This window comes from Phoenix dactylifera, chromosome 5 (assembly GCF_051530095.1).
Source record: "Phoenix dactylifera cultivar Ajwa chromosome 5, Ajwa_hap1_PhDact_Kaust_v1.1, whole genome shotgun sequence".
In the NCBI taxonomy this organism is placed as follows: Eukaryota; Viridiplantae; Streptophyta; class Magnoliopsida; order Arecales; family Arecaceae; genus Phoenix; species Phoenix dactylifera.
In genome coordinates this window covers 24081060-24098878 of record NC_143194.1, presented here as the reverse complement: position 1 = coordinate 24098878, position 17819 = coordinate 24081060, and the positions used below count along the sequence as shown (strand labels likewise).

At 43.2% G+C, this 17819-nt stretch overlaps 2 protein-coding genes across 2 annotated transcripts; both read left to right on the top strand.

Moving 5' to 3' along the window:
• The first annotated feature begins 8216 nt into the window (after positions 1 to 8216).
• On the top strand, positions 8217 to 10866 carry LOC120111553 (uncharacterized). The gene is made up of 3 exons (XM_039128833.3): positions 8217 to 9115; positions 10185 to 10413; positions 10499 to 10866. Exons 1-3 carry the CDS (start codon positions 8358 to 8360, stop codon positions 10661 to 10663), a joined length of 1152 nt encoding a protein of 383 aa, XP_038984761.3. The 5' UTR covers positions 8217 to 8357; the 3' UTR covers positions 10664 to 10866.
• Positions 10867 to 15993: 5127 nt separating this feature from the next.
• Positions 15994 to 17587, top strand: LOC149753502 (uncharacterized). The gene is made up of 2 exons (XM_089930750.1): positions 15994 to 16696; positions 16791 to 17587. The coding sequence occupies exons 1-2, from the start codon at positions 16030 to 16032 to the stop codon at positions 17453 to 17455; spliced, it is 1332 nt and encodes a 443-aa protein (XP_089786876.1). The 5' UTR covers positions 15994 to 16029; the 3' UTR covers positions 17456 to 17587.
• Positions 17588 to 17819: the final 232 nt, after the last annotated feature.

Here is a 17819-nt window from a genome sequence, read left to right as displayed (position 1 = left end):
TCTCTTTCTTTTTTTTTTTCTTTTTTCCAATCATTTCTCCCTCCAAATTTCTTTCTTGGGAATGGTTTCTTTCTTCTCATGAACTTTTTAAATTTCCTTACTATCAAACCCAAGTCCTCATCTTGACTTTCTTCTTCACTCTCACTGCTCTCTTCTTCACATACACTTGAGGTAGCCTTGAGTGCGATTGTCTTTTTCTTTGGCAACTCTTCTTCATGCTGCTTCATCGTGAGCTCATGCGTCATCAATGAGCCCAAGAGTTGTTCTAGCCCCAAGGTGTTGAGGTCTTTGGCTTCTACAATCGCCGTGACCTTTGCTTCCCATGCTTTTGGCAGTGACCTGAGAATTTTACTCACAAGTTCGGGGTTAGTGTAAGATTTGCCCAAGCTTTTTAGACCATTAATAATTTCGGTAAAACGTGTAAACATGTATGTGATGGTTTCATTAGGTTCCATCTTAAACAATTCATACTTGTGAACTAGAATGTTCACTTTGGACTCTTTGACTTGATTTGTACCCTCGTGGGTAACTTCAAGCCTATCCCATATTTCCTTAGCGGAACTGCATGTAGAGACTCTATTGAACTCATTTACATCTAGAGAACAAAATAATGAGTTCATGGCTCTAGAATTGAGTTGAGCCATCCTATCATCATTCTCATCCCAATCCTCCTCAGGTTTGGGAACTCGAATGCCATTCACCACGTGTGATGGTTCTTGTGGTCCCTTGACTATAACCCTCCACAAGGCATAGTCTTGTGCTTGAATGAAAATTCTCATTCTCGTCTTCCAATAGGTATAATTTGTCCCATTGAAGAGTGGAGGTCTATTGGTTGCTTGCCCCTCGGCAGGAACATTGTTAAAGGGTGTTGCCATCTAGATCTTTGGCTAAGACGGTTAGGTCTTTCAAGAAATATACAGAGCACCTGCTCTGATACCACTTGTTGCCCAGAGATGGTCACCCAAGAGGGGGGTGAATTGGGTGTTTTAAAAACTTTTTGCCTAATTAAAAATAAAACACACAAATATATGAACTAAAATAAAGATAAAGAGATAAGAAGAGACAACCACAAACACACGGTTTTATAGTGGTTCGGAGCCTTCACCGCTCCTACATCCACTCCCCAAAGCGCCTTTGGGAATTTCCACTATAATCCAAGATTACAGTACGGTAGTTTTGCGAGTTCACTACCCAACTCGTTGTTTTACACCGGGCTCACAACAAACCCTAAAACCCCCAATTTCTCTTAAGCTTGGGATGCCTTTCCCTTGTTCCAAGTCCCTTGACTGGAACAAGCACCACAATAAAAGAGTTTACAAAAGGAAATAAAAGCTCTAAGAAGCAAATATAACAATTATGAATAATGTAACCCGGAAGAATTCTTTTGCCGTTGGAAGCGTGGAAAATGTTGATTCTTCCGAGGTGGAGCGCGTAGGGTTGAGTGTGAGCTTCGAATCCCGAGCGCACAAGAGTGGTTGAGCTTGAAATCGCTTGGAAGACTTGAGAATACTTGATTTCCTTCCTTGAATGCACTCACTCCCTTGAGCTTTTCTTTCTAACTTCTCTCTTGAATGATCTAGCTTTTTGGTTGGTGAAGAGTTGTTGAGAACCACTTAAGAGGTCCCTTTTTATAGCCCAAAAAGCAAATATAGCCGTTAGAAACAAAAAGAGAAGGATTTGAAATTCAAACCAAACCTGAAAAGCTGTCAGTCGCGTCCCAGGCGCTCCGGGGACGTCTCCGCTACAACGAGGGACGTCTCGCCTACAGGATTTTACTTTTTATGTTGTCTGGGGTCGACTCGGCACTTTACGGGGACGTCTCGGCTTGTCTGCACTTTTTGAGTGGGGACGACTCCGCTGCCTTGGGGACGACTCCGCTTCTTTATCTCCGAAAGACATGTCCTCTGGAATTCCCTGAGAGAGTCGACTCCGCTCTTTCAGGGGACGTCTCGGCTCGTCTGCACTTTATGCATGGGGACGGCTCCGCTGTCTCAGGGTCGACTCCGCTGCCTTATCACCGAAAAAACCATTCTCTGGAAAACCCTGAGAGAGCCGTCTCGGCTATCTTGGGGATGACTCGGGAACTCTCCTTTTTACCTGCGGGGACGACTCGGCGTACAGTGGGGACGTCTCGCGCATATCTCTTGAAAACTGCCTTTCTGCCGCCACTGAGAGAGTCGACTCTGCTACTGAGAGAGTCGACTCCGCTAACGCGGGGACGACTCGGCAGGTGCCGGGGACGTCTCCAAGTGTGCCAGTTCTTCCTGTTTGTGCCAGAGACGTCTCTGAAACTATCAGGAGACGTCTCGGCTGTCCCTGAACTTTTTCATTAACTCAAAATGTTCTTCAATAAATTCATAAAAATTATGGGAACTTGCCTAGACATTTCTCAACAATATTCTAGATAAAACACATGAATTCCTTAATTAAATTGTTAAGATATAATGAAATTATGCTCTAGTGTTTTGTATTCATCAAAATCCATTAGGGGGTCAACACAACGTGGCTAGATTATTGCAACAAGTGGTGCCATTGTGGCCGCATAACATTGATGAAATTTCAAATTTTCAAAAAATATCCAAACAAATTGTATTATAGTTGTGAAGAACATCGATTTGTGGATTGGTGTTTGCCCACAAATGCTCAATCAAAAAGTCACTCGTCGATATTGGTTGATGGTTCACTTCGATATTTAAGAAGAGAAATTAGTGATTTAAGGTTGGAGTAAACAAAAGTTGTATTGTAAGCTTAAAGAATTAGGTGAGAGTAGTGCTATGACAAATAGACTTTTGGTTGGAATGGTAGCACTACTTGTTTTTGTAATAGTGTTTATATTTAAGTGACCATAATTGTATAAATATTTCAGAAAATTTGTTATTGTAATGACTATTGGAGTTAAATGAATAGTGTTATTTCAATTAAATGGCTATCATGTTTCCTTGTTGTATAGCATTATTTTTTGCCTCATTGATCGCACTTATTTGTACTCCTTCAACTAAAAAGAGAGAAAAATGATAACTTTATTTAGTTGCTTTAACTATGAGTTGCTCAACACCTATAAGTTGCGCTTATCTCCTCCTATGATGTTAACTTTTAAAGCTTGATGACATCCATCGGTCGACTATATCCTATTTGTGGAGTTAGTGAATATCTATCTGAATTGGCCATAGGCTAGAAGATTTCCAACAACCGGCTAACACCTATAGAATATAAATAGGAAACAATCTCTTAATTCGCCAATTCTTTGTGTCAATGGCTGCACAATAAACCTCACAATAGTGTATATTAAACGTACCATTTCATATAAAAGGCATACAATAGAATAACTAAAGACATCTTACTATATAGACCAAAGAGGCATACATTATTAGTAGCATATCCAGCAATTAGAAAGCACATATTTTACAATCATTTGGCAGGTGATTGAATGTCCTACAAGAACATTTTTCACATCTATTCCGAAAAAAAATTTTGATTTCAATTAAGCTTTGTAATTTGGCCCCCCTACTTCTTATGTTAACCTGTTCCATTTCTCTAAACGAACCATTGATTCCATAAAAATACACCTACTAATAGGACAACATTATTATAATTGCATATGATTGACAGAGAGAGCTATATGATATTGTACTTATGTTGTCTGAGATGGTGCTTAGGCAAATGACTAATGTTTTCTTAGCTCCCAGTATGTCAAGCTTGAGACTGAAAAACGACAATGGTATACTTGAGAATGAGAAACAACAGTGATATGTATATGTGTTCTGAAACATATAAAAGAACATGTAAAAGCATGCCTCTAACATTGGTCAAAAAGCATGCCTTAATTAACAAAGTAACAAATTCCCATCATTTGATTAAATAAGATATCAAAAATAGTAGAAGATTCCCATCCCTTAATTAACAAACATTCCGACATAAAAAACAAACCACACTGTGTCAAAAGCAGTAACCATCCTTTCCATCCAAAAAGAAAAGGAAAAAAGAAAATCCAAATAGCCCACTTTAACCAGAGCCACCACTACTTTCTGTGTTCTAAATGCTACTTTCCCTTGAACTAAAGCTATCACTCCCTCTACCACCTTCTCAAAGCCACCCTCTTCTACTAGATCCTCCCCTTTCCCTTAAGGTAGATCTAGTTTCAAGTGTTCCATCACATACTTGGGCCTGTTGGGATATATTAGCTTGGCTTGAGAAGTGTTCTTGTTCTTTTTTCTATAAAAATCATAAGAAAATGATGTGAGTAATTTGATCTAATGAAGTTAAAAATCTTGACAATATGTACCTTTTTAGCCATAGGAGCATACTAGCAAGTAGCAAGTCCTCCTATTATGGCCAAAAAATTTTCAATTATCACCCCTCACAGTGGTTGACCTCTTCCTCTCAACAGGTTCACCTTTTCTCTTTTCTCCTTTTTTTTCTTGGCCTTCCAGGCAATCTTTTGAGAGGTGGAGGCTTGCTTCGGTCGAGATCCAGATTCTGAGAGTAGTGATCGAGAGCCTGATTCTGACGTTCGTGAGCGTGACCCAGACCTTCGGGATTGCAGGTCTAAGCCTATAAGGTAAGCTATCTGTAAAGAGCAGGAGTCGCTTAGCAAGCACAGTCTCTTTTTCCCTTTCGACCGTATAAATTCTCATCATCATTTTTCTTGGACCAAGGTTTGTATCGGATAATGGATGGATCACAAAGATGTATGCTTTCAAGTATTTTTCTACTGTGTAACATTCATCACAAAATTCCTCCAAATTTTCTCTTGTATAACCACCATATAATAGAGCATGTTTAGAAGGTAATCCAGTGATCTCCCACTCACCACAGGTACAACTTCTTTTACTCAAATCAACAACAAATTTTCTACTTCCTTCCGGTACTTGAAATTCTTGCTTACTTGGTGGCATCAACTTACGGACCCTTGAGGCTTGTATAGTTTTATCCAACTTTGACCTAGCAAAAGGAGTAAGTTTGCCCTCCCAGGTACCTCTTCTGCAGCCTACACATCAACTTCATCATCATATTCTCAAGCAAGCCAAAAATGGGCTTGCTCCTAAACTTTCCCACCCATTGATTAAAGACACACATAGTATTCGTGATATGGTCACTTCGAGCTTCTGGACAAAAAGCATGCCTTGCCCACATTGATTGAGGTATTTTCATCATGTGTTGATAAGCCTCAGCATCATGCTCCTTCATTCTTTTCATGGCATCTTGAAACAAAAGCTGATCATATGCTTTCACAACATTTCCAAAAGTCAAACCTCAGCAATAAACCAAGGAATTGATCTGGAATTGCTATATAGATGCTTAGCATAGAATTTATGACTGGCATCTTAGAATATCTCAAAAACTGCCTCAACCAAACCCTACACATTGATTACGCAGCATGAATAAACTATTAACATAATGAAAATTATAGAACTTGTAAGCAAATTAAAGCACGAAATGTGAAAGAACTACATACCTTTTGTTTATTAGACATCATAATTAGTGGCCTCTCTATGGTGTCACCACTAAAGCAAACATATAGATGCTCTAAAAAGAACCTCCAGCTATCTTTGTACTCAGTCTCCACCATACTATAAGCCACAGAAAATAGTCCCCTATTCCCATCAATGAAAACTGTACAAAGTAGTACACCACCAAAGGGACCTTTCAAAGGATACCCATCCAATCTTAAAAAGGGTTTGCAACCCTCTAGGTAACCCTTCTTCATTGCCTCGAAGCATACAAAGATCCTTTTAAACATTGGGGCTCTTTAGATTGCACATGTCTCTCATGTAACTCGATTTGACCAATGTACCATAATTTTTTGGCTTAAGTAGTTCACCATATCTAGGCATCTTAGAATAGGATTCACTATGCTTCCCCTCTACCCTTTCCAGAGCTTTTTTTTTTTGCTCTATATGGCTGCATCATGTGAGGCTCAACACCATACTTTTCATCCAAAATTTGTTACATTAGCTCATAACCCATATGTGGATCTACCTTTAAGTGAGGCTCTAATACCCTAGCTATCCATTTAGAGTTTGCATTATCATTCTTTATAGGCCTTACACATGTATGTTGCTTCCGTAAGGTTTTTAGCATGAATGTTCTACTATCAGGTGTAATGGATGCATGGATTCTCCAATTAGATCCCTAATCTAAGTAGAGGGAAATCACTCTCTTAGGTTCATTCCTATCCCTCTTAAGTTCATAGCCACCTTGGACAACATAATTTCTTAATACATTTTTGAACTCATTCACATCCACAAATAGTTGTCCTTCCTCAAACATAATTTGCCCCTCCCCCCTGCAACCTTAAAATGGTTTCATAATCAGTGACTTCTCATCACTTTTTACTAGATCAATTGACTCACCAGAGTTCACATTACTTAGCTGATCGTCATTGCCATCATCCTCAGATTTCTCATCATCACCCCCATCAGTTGACTCATTCCCATCCACATCATTTGATGCTTCCTCCATTATTCAGTCACCATCATCTAAGTTAGAAAAAGGATAAACTTTATCTGACGATTCAGATACATCATCTTCCATACCAAAATCTATTGATGCACTATTTCTACCATCTTTCTCATATCTACCTTCCCCTCCAACTTGACGTTCAACATCCCCTCCAACTTGACCTCCAACTTTCCCTCCCACTTCAACTTCACCTACATCCCATCCAGAAGAAATAACTATAAAAGGAATTGGATTATCAACATTATCTTTAACAAACAAGTGAATCTCATTAACTCCTTCATGTGTGTTAAATATATGGATCACATCATAATCATTCTTAATTAAATACCCACTAGTATTGCTGCATGAGATAGTAAGATTCACATCCCTCTTACCAATTAGCTTATACAAATTGGCCACTGTTTCCAAGTATGAATAATAATCTTCATCTACATTGTCAATCCAATACTCTCTATCCCTATAGTAAACGACCAAATTATGATAAGCCATTGAACACTTGCATAAATCAATCACTGTATATTAGTTCATATAAAGTTCATAGCTCACTATTTAAAAGATGGTATTCTAACCAAAATGAAATAATTACAAACAGTGACAAGAAATCCTTATAAAACTGATAAATCCCTTGCATGAATGAGTTGAACAGTCATTATTTAATTAATATATAAAAGCTAAATGTGCATGCCTTTTCTTTAATTTGATAGAAACTCTATATTCATACTATCCTACATACTAGTTCAATTTAGTTGACATACAAGGTATCTACTGCTAGTTTAATTTGAAATAAGACAAGAGCATAGTGTTGCACATATAACACAAACAGAGTAAAGAAAATGCTTGATGTGAGCAGAGTAAAAAATTTCAGTCGATGAAACTTAGGATGGGATACAGAAAGTAACATTTGAAAAAAGCCACCATTACTGCGAGCCTAGATCAGCATAGGAGGAAGGGGACCATCAATAGAGTTCATTTACAAAAAAATTCAATTCAGCTACAGTTTAAGAAGTCCAAGTTGATATTTCTATTTCAAGCATGTCTAGGATTACAACTAGAGTTGATTTATAACTTGAGTTCATTTTCTACAACTAGTTAGAGTTCGTTTATAATACCATAGAAGGAAAAGAGCCACCTACTATTATTTTTCTAGAATTTTAAGTAGAAATATTTCATTTCTAACACCATGCAACATAAAGAAACAGGATACGGGGACGAAAAAAAGCTTTTTTTTGGCGAAAAAAAGCTTTTTTTTGGCAAAAAAAAAATCAAAATCCTCCCTTTTTTTCCAAAAAAAGTATAAATTTTATTTAAAAATATAAAAAAATTGAGACAAACTTATCCAGCGGTTGGCTCTCCATCGCTTGGATACGTTTAGCCGGTCAGAGTAATATATGATTCTTGTTGGATTAATCAAAAAAAGGGTGGGGTAATTTTGTAAAGAGGAACCCTAATTTTTGGGAGAAAGGGACGACGAGATGGGAAAAAAGAGCCGGGAGCGACTGGTTAGCCATATCCAGGGTACTTTCATCTTAAGTAAATGGTTTGACAATCGTTGTTAAATGCCAAAGGTATGCATGGGTTTTCAAACTAATGGTCTAAAAATAAAAATAAAAAAAACGAGACCACGACCGCTCACCGGCCATCAGATTCGAAGTCGACGGTCCCTTTCTCTGAGCCCAATGAGGTAAAACAAATCCTCCCGTTGGGAGCCGCTCCCCCTTCCCCTCCTCTCTCTTTTAAATCCTCTCTCTCTCTCTCTCTCTCTCTCTCTCTCAACCCTTTACCTTCTTTTCTCCAGTTCTCTTCTCCTCCTTCTCATGACTCTCCTCTCTCCCAACAACTCCTCTCCCACTCCTCTCTCCTCAGAAGGGTGGTGAGAGGGAAGAGAAGAGGAAGCCATGGATGGCCAAAGGAGCTCAGGGGCCAATCTAGCTCGGACTCCTTCCTCCCTCCTCCCCTCCCCTAACCTCCGCTCCAGCCCCAAGAGCCTCTCCACCTTGGCTGAAGAGGACCCCGACGAGGAGAAGCCACCCCGGTCCTGCCCCTCCCCTTCCTTCACACCCCTCCTCCTATCCCTCCCCTTCTTCCTCCTTCTCTTCCTCTACTTCAAAAATGAGTCTTTTTTCTCCGAGAACCTCCTTGCCTCCGCCACCATCTCCATCGCCTCCACGATCGCCCTCCGATGGAAAGTTCTCAGCTTTGGCCGCACCGCCCGGCGGAGTGGGTCGGTCCAGTGGTTTATCAGCGATGAAGATAGGATTTTGAGGAAGGGGAAGGGAAGGATAGTGAGGGAAGGAGTGGAGTTTTATAGCAATGGGGATGTATATGAGGGGGAGTTCCACAGGGGGAGGTGTAATGGGAGCGGCGTATATAGTTTCTGTGTGAATGGAAGGTATGAGGGTGATTGGGTTGATGGGAAGTATGATGGGTATGGGGTGGAGAGCTGGGCAAGGGGGAGCCGATACAGGGGACAATACCGGCAGGGTCTGCGTCATAGGTTCGGGGTGTATCAGTTCTATAATGGAGATAGCTATGCCGGGGAGTGGCTCGGCGGGCAGAGCCATGGGAGTGGAGTGCAGACTTGCTCTGATGGGTGCTGCTATGTAGGGGAATTCATGTGTGGAGTTAAGCATGGGCTCGGCTACTACCATTTCAGGTAACAGTTGCTTGCTGGCTTACAGATTTTGATTTGCGCCTAGCTTTTCTTGGGAGTTTAATTGACTGGATTGCTTCATGAGATCGAAAAGGTTGTGTCTTTTTTCATGGATTGGATTATAGATGCAGGTTATGGTTTTGCTGATCCTGGAAGTTGATTTATCTGTTGGTGTTTGACATCAATGGAATAGTAGAGTTTTCTGACTGGCAACTGATTTCTGATTGATTGGTTTATTTGGGATTGTAATACAGATCGGATGAGATCTCGGTTCTGCTTTTAATTTTCTCTCTTTCTTTTGGTGGATGATGCCCATATGTGATCGCTCATTGGGCCATTGACTGTTTGGTCTGTTGTTATTGGCCTTTGGTTTCAGAGTTATTTAGTGATATTTGTGTGATATTGCTATAATTGGAGGAGGTTTGGTGATCTTCTCCTGTTCAGATAGTCCATACCCTGTTTTTGATAATGATCTTAAATTTTCTTGAAGGAACCTGAGATTTTTTTTATTTGAATCATTTGCAAGCTAGTATGGATTGTGAGGTTTAGCAGAATCGGATAGTTCAAAATTTTTGTGGGGGCATGAGGTGCTGATCCTAATCTACATAAAAAAGAAGAAGAAAAAACTAATATTTTTTGGCTTTAACTCATGATTATGTGATTGATAGTATGTTTTTTTTTTTTGAGAGAGAAGTAATCAATAGTATGCTTTCCTCCAACAAGCTTTTCTGAGTCCATGGTCTAATCTTAGTTTAGGCTTTGCAAAATATTCATTGTTTTCTTACATGAAGTTCTGAATTTTAAATCAGTTCTAATGCTTCACTCATGATATCTGTGAACTGAACACGAATTATTGAAAAAAATATAGACTAGCATATATTTTCTTACTGCATCAACTTTCTTGCTCTGCTTTACATCTGAAATTTTCGAAGCTATCCTTTACTTTCTCATATTGCGTTTGGCAGAAAGTTATAGTCCTAGCTTTATTTATTGGATTTAGAACTTTATCTCAATTTTCTACTTTACAGGTATATCACTTTTAGTGTTGATGATCAAACTTGGTTTCTTGCAGGAATGGTGATGAATACAGTGGTGAGTACTTCGGAGACAAAATCCATGGTTTTGGAGTCTATCACTTTGCTAATGGCCATTGCTATGTGGGCTCATGGCATGAAGGCCGGAGACAAGGTTTCGGAACATACACATTCCGAAATGGTGAAATGAGATCGGGGGAGTGGGATTGTGGTGTTTTAAAGATCCCCCTCCTCCCATCAGATCCTGCTGTCCAACGAGCTGTTCAGGTATTTTATTTTTTACATGATGACGACTATTTAACTCTACCTCAGGTCTATATTCTAACTCTTTCAGAACTTTCCCTTCTATTAGGCTGCAAGAAAGGCTGCAGAGAATGCTGTTCTCCTTGCCCGGGTAGATGAGCAGGTAAATAAGGCTGTCGCTGCTGCAAATAGAGCTGCCATTGCTGCTAGAGTTGCTGCAGTCAAAGCCGTCCAGAACCAGATGGATGCAAAATTTTATTGCACAAATATGTAAGGTTATGCCTCATTTATTTTGTAAACTTGTGGAGAGCTAGCAATCAGGCAGGCAGATTCCTACCTGATCTGAGTTAAAGAATGAAGAGTGAGATAAGAAACTGACAACAGATGCTTGGGATCTGGTCTACAGACCCACAATTCCTCCCATGTCTGTAATATGTACATAAGCCCACATATATGTGATCCGAATTGAGTGTCTCAGAGCTGCTTTGTCTCCTCATGTTCTCTTGTTTTCAACATCCTGTGTAGTTCCAATCAAAATCAAAATACTGAAAGCAATGGTGGTGAAACCATGTGCTTTTATCCTCAAACTTGGATCTGTTGCATCTCTAGATATTTGTAACAACCCATGTCCTCCCCCAAAATGGCTAGTCGGAGCCTGCACGGGTCCTCACATACTCCCTCTATTTAAGCCTTGACATTTTCGTCAGGCTAAGAGTTCAAATTCATTTAAATCTAATTACAAGCACTATGATCAGCCCGTGGTCAACCCCAATGGATCTGTGCTGCAATGTCCTCTAGTCCACATAGGGTATAGGTTGGGTCTGCTTTGATATCATTTGCAACAACCCAGGATCTCACCCAATATGGCTAGCCGGAAGATATTATTTGGGTTGCTTAATCCTGTATAACTACCTAAAATCTATCTAGCGAATCACTGATGTGGGACTAAACACACGCCCGCACAGGTCCTCACAATATTAGTTCCAATCAGCTTCAACCTCTCCCTACCTGCAATCTTCCAAATATATTATAGGAGAGTGGGTTGATCACATAAAGATATTCTGCAATCTTCTTTACCCTAGTGGATGGGTTGCCTTGTTGTAGGTGTTTAGAAGTATTAACATTTGAAAATCCCTATGCAAGTATGATGGACCTGTCGATTATTGATCCTTGCAACTCAGCCATGCTCATCTTAGAAAAGAACTACAGGTCTAAAGAGTATTGGCTTGTTGTTCACTGTGTATCTTGTCTTGGCACATATCCATCAAACACCCTCATTGAAAGTCATTGTTTCCTTTATAATATTAGAGACATTGTATCTTTCATCGAACATCTGCGACATTAGATTAAATGTTTATGCCCAAATATTGGGTGCATGATTCTAGTCAACTGCATCATCTGATTAAAATCTGAGTCCTTGTGTGGAGTAGGTCCATCAACACCAACTAGTCTGCTGGTCTCAGACACCATCCTGGTCTGCAGGACTGACCTTAATTATCATTTGAGCCAGGTTGTTGACCTTATCATTTGGTTCATGTCATGTCTGCTCAGCTAATTAATTATGTTCAATGCTCTTAGCACTTCCTCTTTGCTTGGAAAAGAAGCCTTCAAAGAGTAGGCTCGCTTTGTACAAAAGAAAGAAAGAAGGAAAGAAAAAGAGTAGGATCTCTTTGTTAATTGGCTGATGTCCATCCTTGGCATCAGCTTTTGAGTTACTTTCATTAGATTTAAATACCATTTTATCTTTGGATCGTTCAGCTGATACGCTAAATGTGGATTGCACCAAGAGGCTTGAAAGTAACAGTCTTCCTATCCATCATGGAGATTTGGCTAGTTCAAAGTTGTCTTTCTTGGACTTGCAAAGCAAAGGAAAAAAAGCTTTCGGTTTGCGGGAAAGAAAATGCATTTGATGATACTTTCAAGAGAGCTAGGTGTTGTACCAAAAAAAAAAAAAACAGAGAGAGAGAGCTAGGTGTTGAAAAGTGGCTATCATAAAGGCAAGGGGAAGAAATGCATTTTGGTATAGATGTGCTATGGCGTTACAATGGCCATTTTGGGGCACTTGTGCTGCAGTTTTAAGTTTCAAGTTAAACACAAACGATGCGATTTCATTATGAGCTGTCCATAATGCTATTATTTTGTTAAGAAAATGTCCTATGTAGCTCATATGACTGTTAAGATCAACAATATCATAATCCAAATAAATAAGATTTGTTTTTCTTTTTAAGCCAATCAGCAAGCAGCTGTAATTTATCCCAGCTCATAACGATCTGAGGTAATGATCCTTAGTTGATACCAGGTTTCTTAAGCCATATCAAGTGGAGCCTAGACCCTCTGATGGAATCTGACTCCTGAAGTCAATATGCCTTTGGATAATTGTTGGCTAATCTGCTAGCCAATGTTCAGCACTTAAAAAAGTATATTCCAGAGTTTTGACCTTTTTATCAGCATTAGCTAATCAACATTTTGGATTAAAGAATACATTAAAAAAGAGAACACAACCTATAAGACCAGCGTCCATGATTTGGATCACCAGATCAAGATAGCCTACATGATAAGGAGATAATTATGGCTGGAATTCTTTGGAGCAAAACGAGTGTGTTGATTATGTATAGATAGAAGCATGAATGCAATCTTAACAACACCAAAACTAGACTATAGTAAATGCACCGCACTTTTGAGCGGTTGATATGGAAAGATTTTTCGGCAAATATTTACTCGTTTACAATGTGTAGCATGAGGGTGGCAATTGGGTTGGGACGGATTAGATACGAATTGGATCAAATGTGGGTCGGGCAAAAAGCTCATCAACCCTAATCCAACCTATTTATTAAATAGATTAGAATTTTAGATATGAATTCGACCTATTTATTAAACAGGCAATCCGATCCGATCTACATAACCCATTTATTAAATATGTCAAGTTAGGTTTAAAGGGTTAGATGGATTTTTAACAGCTTAAATAGATTTAAACAAGTTAAACAAGCTAAGCGGGTCGGAATAAACAAGTCAGAAACAGGTTGAATAGGTTAAATGGATTAGGTTATGATCTAACCCAATCATTAGATGGGTCAAAATGGGTTAAACGGATCAAATGTTTAAACTTGAACCCAACTTATTTAATAAACAGGACTAGATGGGTTGACTCTTTTATAATCCAAACCTCTTCATATCAAACATAAACCTACTTAAAGCAGGTTGTTTGCGAGTTAGGTCATAAATTGCCGCCTCCAGTATAACATTTTGGATTTCCATGTGTGTGTGTGTGTGTGTGTGTGTGTGTGTGTGTGAGAGAGAGAGAGAGAGAGAGAGAGAGAGAGAGAATGAAAAAAAGATTGGTGTCAGTTGTATCAATTTTGATAGTGTCCTCTCCATTTCTAAGATCAAGTTCTTTCTCAAAAATTTTGAAGTCCCAAAACCCATTTGTGCATCCCTGGGTGCAGAAAGAGGCAGCCACGGACTTCTGTTCTTCAAAAAAAAGAAAAAAAAAAGAAAAAAAAATTCATTAGAATCCGAGGAACTATATTCCTTGGTATTTTCCTCCTGACACATAAGGAAAGGTTTGGAGAAAAAGGGAAAATGCATATATTATGCAAGAAATGAATCTTAAACTCGGAGTTGCAAGTTCCATGTCCTTGTTCACTCTCTCTCTCTCTTAAAATCAAATTTAATAACTTCTTTTGTTCTTTTAAGAATACACCAAATAAGGGATGGAATCATGGAAGTTTTTGCAGACACTTGTAGGCAGATTGATGGGTATCAAAAAAATTATGAGGAATGTCTAAAAAACCAAAGAAACCAATCTACCAACTAGGATAGGCAAAAAGGATTCAAGTCACTTATGAGATCCACAAAATGGACAAACGCGTTATGGAAATCATATAGAAGAGATTCATGCAGATCTGTCTCGTATCAGCTCTCATGATGAATGCAGAAAGAAATGCCTATGGAAGGAAATTGGTCCTAGGAGACTACTTTTGTTCTGCATCCTCTATGCTGAAGATGGGACACCGAGAGTGCTCAGCCATGCAAAACTAATCTATGCCTGGTGAAAGCCTATAGCATCCACAGGACTAGCTTCTTTCATTCATATCTTTGGAGAAGGCACAGGCCATGAATTGGAGAAACAGTAAAGTCCTGTTTGGGAGAGCTGTTGGCAGTAGAGCTGTTGGAAGTAGAGCTATCTGAAGTAGAGCTGTTATAAAAAGTTGTTTGCTGTTTGGTAACTGTTGCTGGTGGTCCAAACCGAGAACGATTGACGCGACGGTGTGAACGGGGTTCCGCCTGAGTTGTCTTGGTTGGTGCTGGTTGCGCTCCACCTTCCGCCAAGGAACCTGCAAACAAGCCTTGCACCACCACCAGGGTGGTGATGGCCCTCCGACGGTCAAGTCAGAGGAGATTGGAGGAGGAGAGATGATAATCACAAGTGGGAGAGAGTGCTCTGGGAGGTATTGCTTACCCCCCCCTTCTCCCCCCAGCCGCATATATGCCTGGCTGGGAGGTCTCTCAGGGGGGTTTGTCGTCGTGGGGCACGATAGAATGGCCACTGACATGGCCGTTACGGGGCGTCGTGGAGCAGCGCCGGGTACGGTCATGGCAGGGCGTAGTGGAGCTCCGCTTTGTACGGTCGATACAGGAGATCGTGGGCAGCATCGGGTACAGCCGTTGCAGGGAGTAGTGGAGCAGGAGGCCGCGGCGTGCCTCTGGAGAATAGCCTGTCGTTATCAAAAGATCTCCGATTCGGGGTCGGAATGCTGGATCATAGGGCAGCCGATCCGGGGTCGGGCTGCGGAGCCGAGGAGGTCCGACTCGGGGTCGGAGTGCTGGATCATAGGGCAGCCGACCCGGGGTCGGGCTGCGGAGCCGAGGAGGTCCGACTCGGGGTCGGAGTGCTGGATCATAGGGCAGCCGACCCGGGGTCGGGCTGCGGAGCCGAGGAGGTCCGACTCGGGGTCGGAGTGCTGGATCATAGGGCAGCTGACCCGGGGTCGGGCTGCGGAGCCGAGGAGGTCCGACTCGGGGTCGGAGTGCTGGATCATAGGGCAGCTGTAGCTTTCCTGGATACGCGTGCCGATCACGTGGGGCATGGCGGCTCAATTCCCCCATAACAGTAGCCCCCCACTTCCGAGCCTGGAACCAGAAGGGGAACAGGTGAAGGGAGTGATGTTTCGAGATTGCCGCCATCCTTCGGAGAGGCGCGCGCGCTTCAAGCTTCCCGCCTTCTTTATGGCGTATGGCGGTTGCTGCTGACCTGGCAACCTGAGGATTTCGGCGGACATCCTTCCTTAATGGTGTCGATTCGCCTTTGGGGTGCGAGCGACCCTTCGGCGGCCAGGCGTCTTCTGGCGTCATCGAGGTGTCACTTGCCCTTTCGCCTATTTAATCGGGGGCCCTCCCCCGTCCGTCTTCTTCTTTACGGACATTTTCGAGTTTCTCCTTTGCGCTACCATTGTTGCCGCCGAAACGTTCGCTTGCTTTTCCTTTGACGCTCTCGGAGCCGTTCTTCCTCCTCTTCAAGTGAGTTTCCCACTCTTCTACTTTGAGCTCTTCATACTTTTTCTTTTTGTACTAGTGCACCCCAGTCGTTCCGGTCTTTCCCTCCTTCTTGACCCCGTCCTGACCGTAGATTGGCCATTAGGGATGGGCGAAGTGGGAGCAGATAGCATCAAGTCAAAACTGGTCGCCGAGGACTTAGACGGATTTGTGGCTCGGTACCACCTTCCCGAGGCCTGCAATGTCACGCTCCCAGGGCCTGAGGAGAGGATGTCTCATCCTCCCCGAGGGAAGATCGCCATCAATGAGGGCATCCTCCAAGCCGGGTTCCGCTTTCCCCCTTCAGACCTAGTCTTACAGGTGCTCCGGGGTTTAGGAATGGCACCGACGCAACTGGTGCCGAACTCGTGGCGTGCTCTGACGGTCTTCCAGGTTCTCTGTCGCTTGCATGCGATTCCCGCCACCTTGAACGTTTTCTGGGAGCTCTACGGCCTGAGCGGCCACCCCCAGGACAAAGGGTGGTGGTGCTTCGCAGCGCGGCGAGGGTGCGGCCTTGTCAAGGAGGGTCCTACCTCCATTCACCACTGGAAGGAGCGCTTCTTTTTCGTTGATGCAGGCCCCTCCTGGGAAATCAGGGCAATCTGGGGGACGCCGGTGAAGTCCCCAATTGGCCTGTCGAAGTTGTCGAGGGAGGAATCCGAGGGCGTCGCCGCCTTGAAGGGGTTGGTCGCCGAGGGCCAGCTTCCCCCGGTGGGCCGCCTCATTTCTGAGGATACCTTGGTGAACGTCGGTTTGAGCTCGGTCCCCACCGACCGTGAGTCCGCCATCGTTTCTTTAGCTCTTTTCTTCTCTTTCGTTCCTTCTTCCTTTCGGTTTCTCAGTCCCTGACCATCCCGTCCTTCTTGCAGAGGTCGACGACGTCATGCGGTCGGTGAAGTCGAAGGCTGTTGGTAGGGCGTCCCTGCTGGAAGCAGTCCGGAGGAGGAAACGAGCTCTTCCGAGCGGGGCCCCACCGGCGAAGAAGTCCCGTAAGGAGATACCTCCGATGCCGACCGACGAGTCCGGGCCCACCGGTCAGGGAGATGTCGTGGGCACCGACCGGCAGCTGACGCTGTACCAGCCCTCCGGTGGTAAGGTTGCCGCTACTCCGGAGGTGCCACCTGAGCCTGCTCAAGACGGACGGGTCGGACGTGATCGGTCCCCGACCCGGCCTTCGACTCGGTCGGCTCCTGATGACTCGAGGAGGGACGCGCCGAGGCCCCGGCCGAGCGGGACCCTATCAATTCCTGGGGCGACCCCCGCCCCGAGCGCGATCAGTCGGACTCTTCCCCAGGCGATGGATAAGGGTAAGGCTGCAGAACCACCATCCGGCTCCGGGGAGAAATCGGGGTCTGCCTTCACTACCGATGGCGCCCGAAATCTCATCGAAACAGTGTTGCTGGAGAAGGACCGTCGGCGGGTCCGGGAGTTGGATGTCTCTGACGTTGGGGCCGCCAGCTGCGTCTGTCTCATGTCGGTGAGTGTTCTTCTGGCCGTCTTTCACCATTTATTGGCTCTGTTGTTCTCCGCCTGACTCCCTTATTTTTCCTATTTCTTAGCTCGCCCAGTACATGATCCGTCTGGAGGAGTGCTACAAGGAACAGGCGGGGCTTTTGGCGAAGGCCGAGGACCGGCTGAAAGCAATGGAAGAGGGAGGCCGGGCTGCGGCAGGCAGGACGACCGGGGACCTCGAGGCGAGGCTCCGGGAGGCCGAAGAGCGGGCACTCGGCTTCGCCGCCCTGGAGGAGCAACTGTCAGAGGCTCGGGAGCAACTCAAAGCCGCCTCGGGCCTCGAAAGCAGGGTCAAGAAGGCGGAGGAACGGGCTGAAAAGCAGTCCCGAAAGATCGCGGACTATCGAGAGCGGTGGGAGAAGGCCCAGCGGTCTGCCGACAACGCC

What these genes read in the sequence shown, in the direction of transcription:
- LOC120111553 (XM_039128833.3), top strand. Translation starts at nt 8,358, where the DNA reads ATGGATGGCCAAAGGAGCTCAGGGGCCAATCTAGCTCGGACTCCTTCC. An exon ending in CTCGGCTACTACCATTTCAG is followed by an intron (nt 9,116 to 10,184) that starts GTAACAGTTGCT and finishes GGTTTCTTGCAG; the next exon opens with GAATGGTGATGAATACAGTG. An exon ending in CTGTCCAACGAGCTGTTCAG is followed by an intron (nt 10,414 to 10,498) that starts GTATTTTATTTT and finishes CCCTTCTATTAG; the next exon opens with GCTGCAAGAAAGGCTGCAGA.
- LOC149753502 (XM_089930750.1), top strand. Translation starts at nt 16,030, where the DNA reads ATGGGCGAAGTGGGAGCAGATAGCATCAAGTCAAAACTGGTCGCCGAG. An exon ending in GAGCTCGGTCCCCACCGACC is followed by an intron (nt 16,697 to 16,790) that starts GTGAGTCCGCCA and finishes TCCTTCTTGCAG; the next exon opens with AGGTCGACGACGTCATGCGG.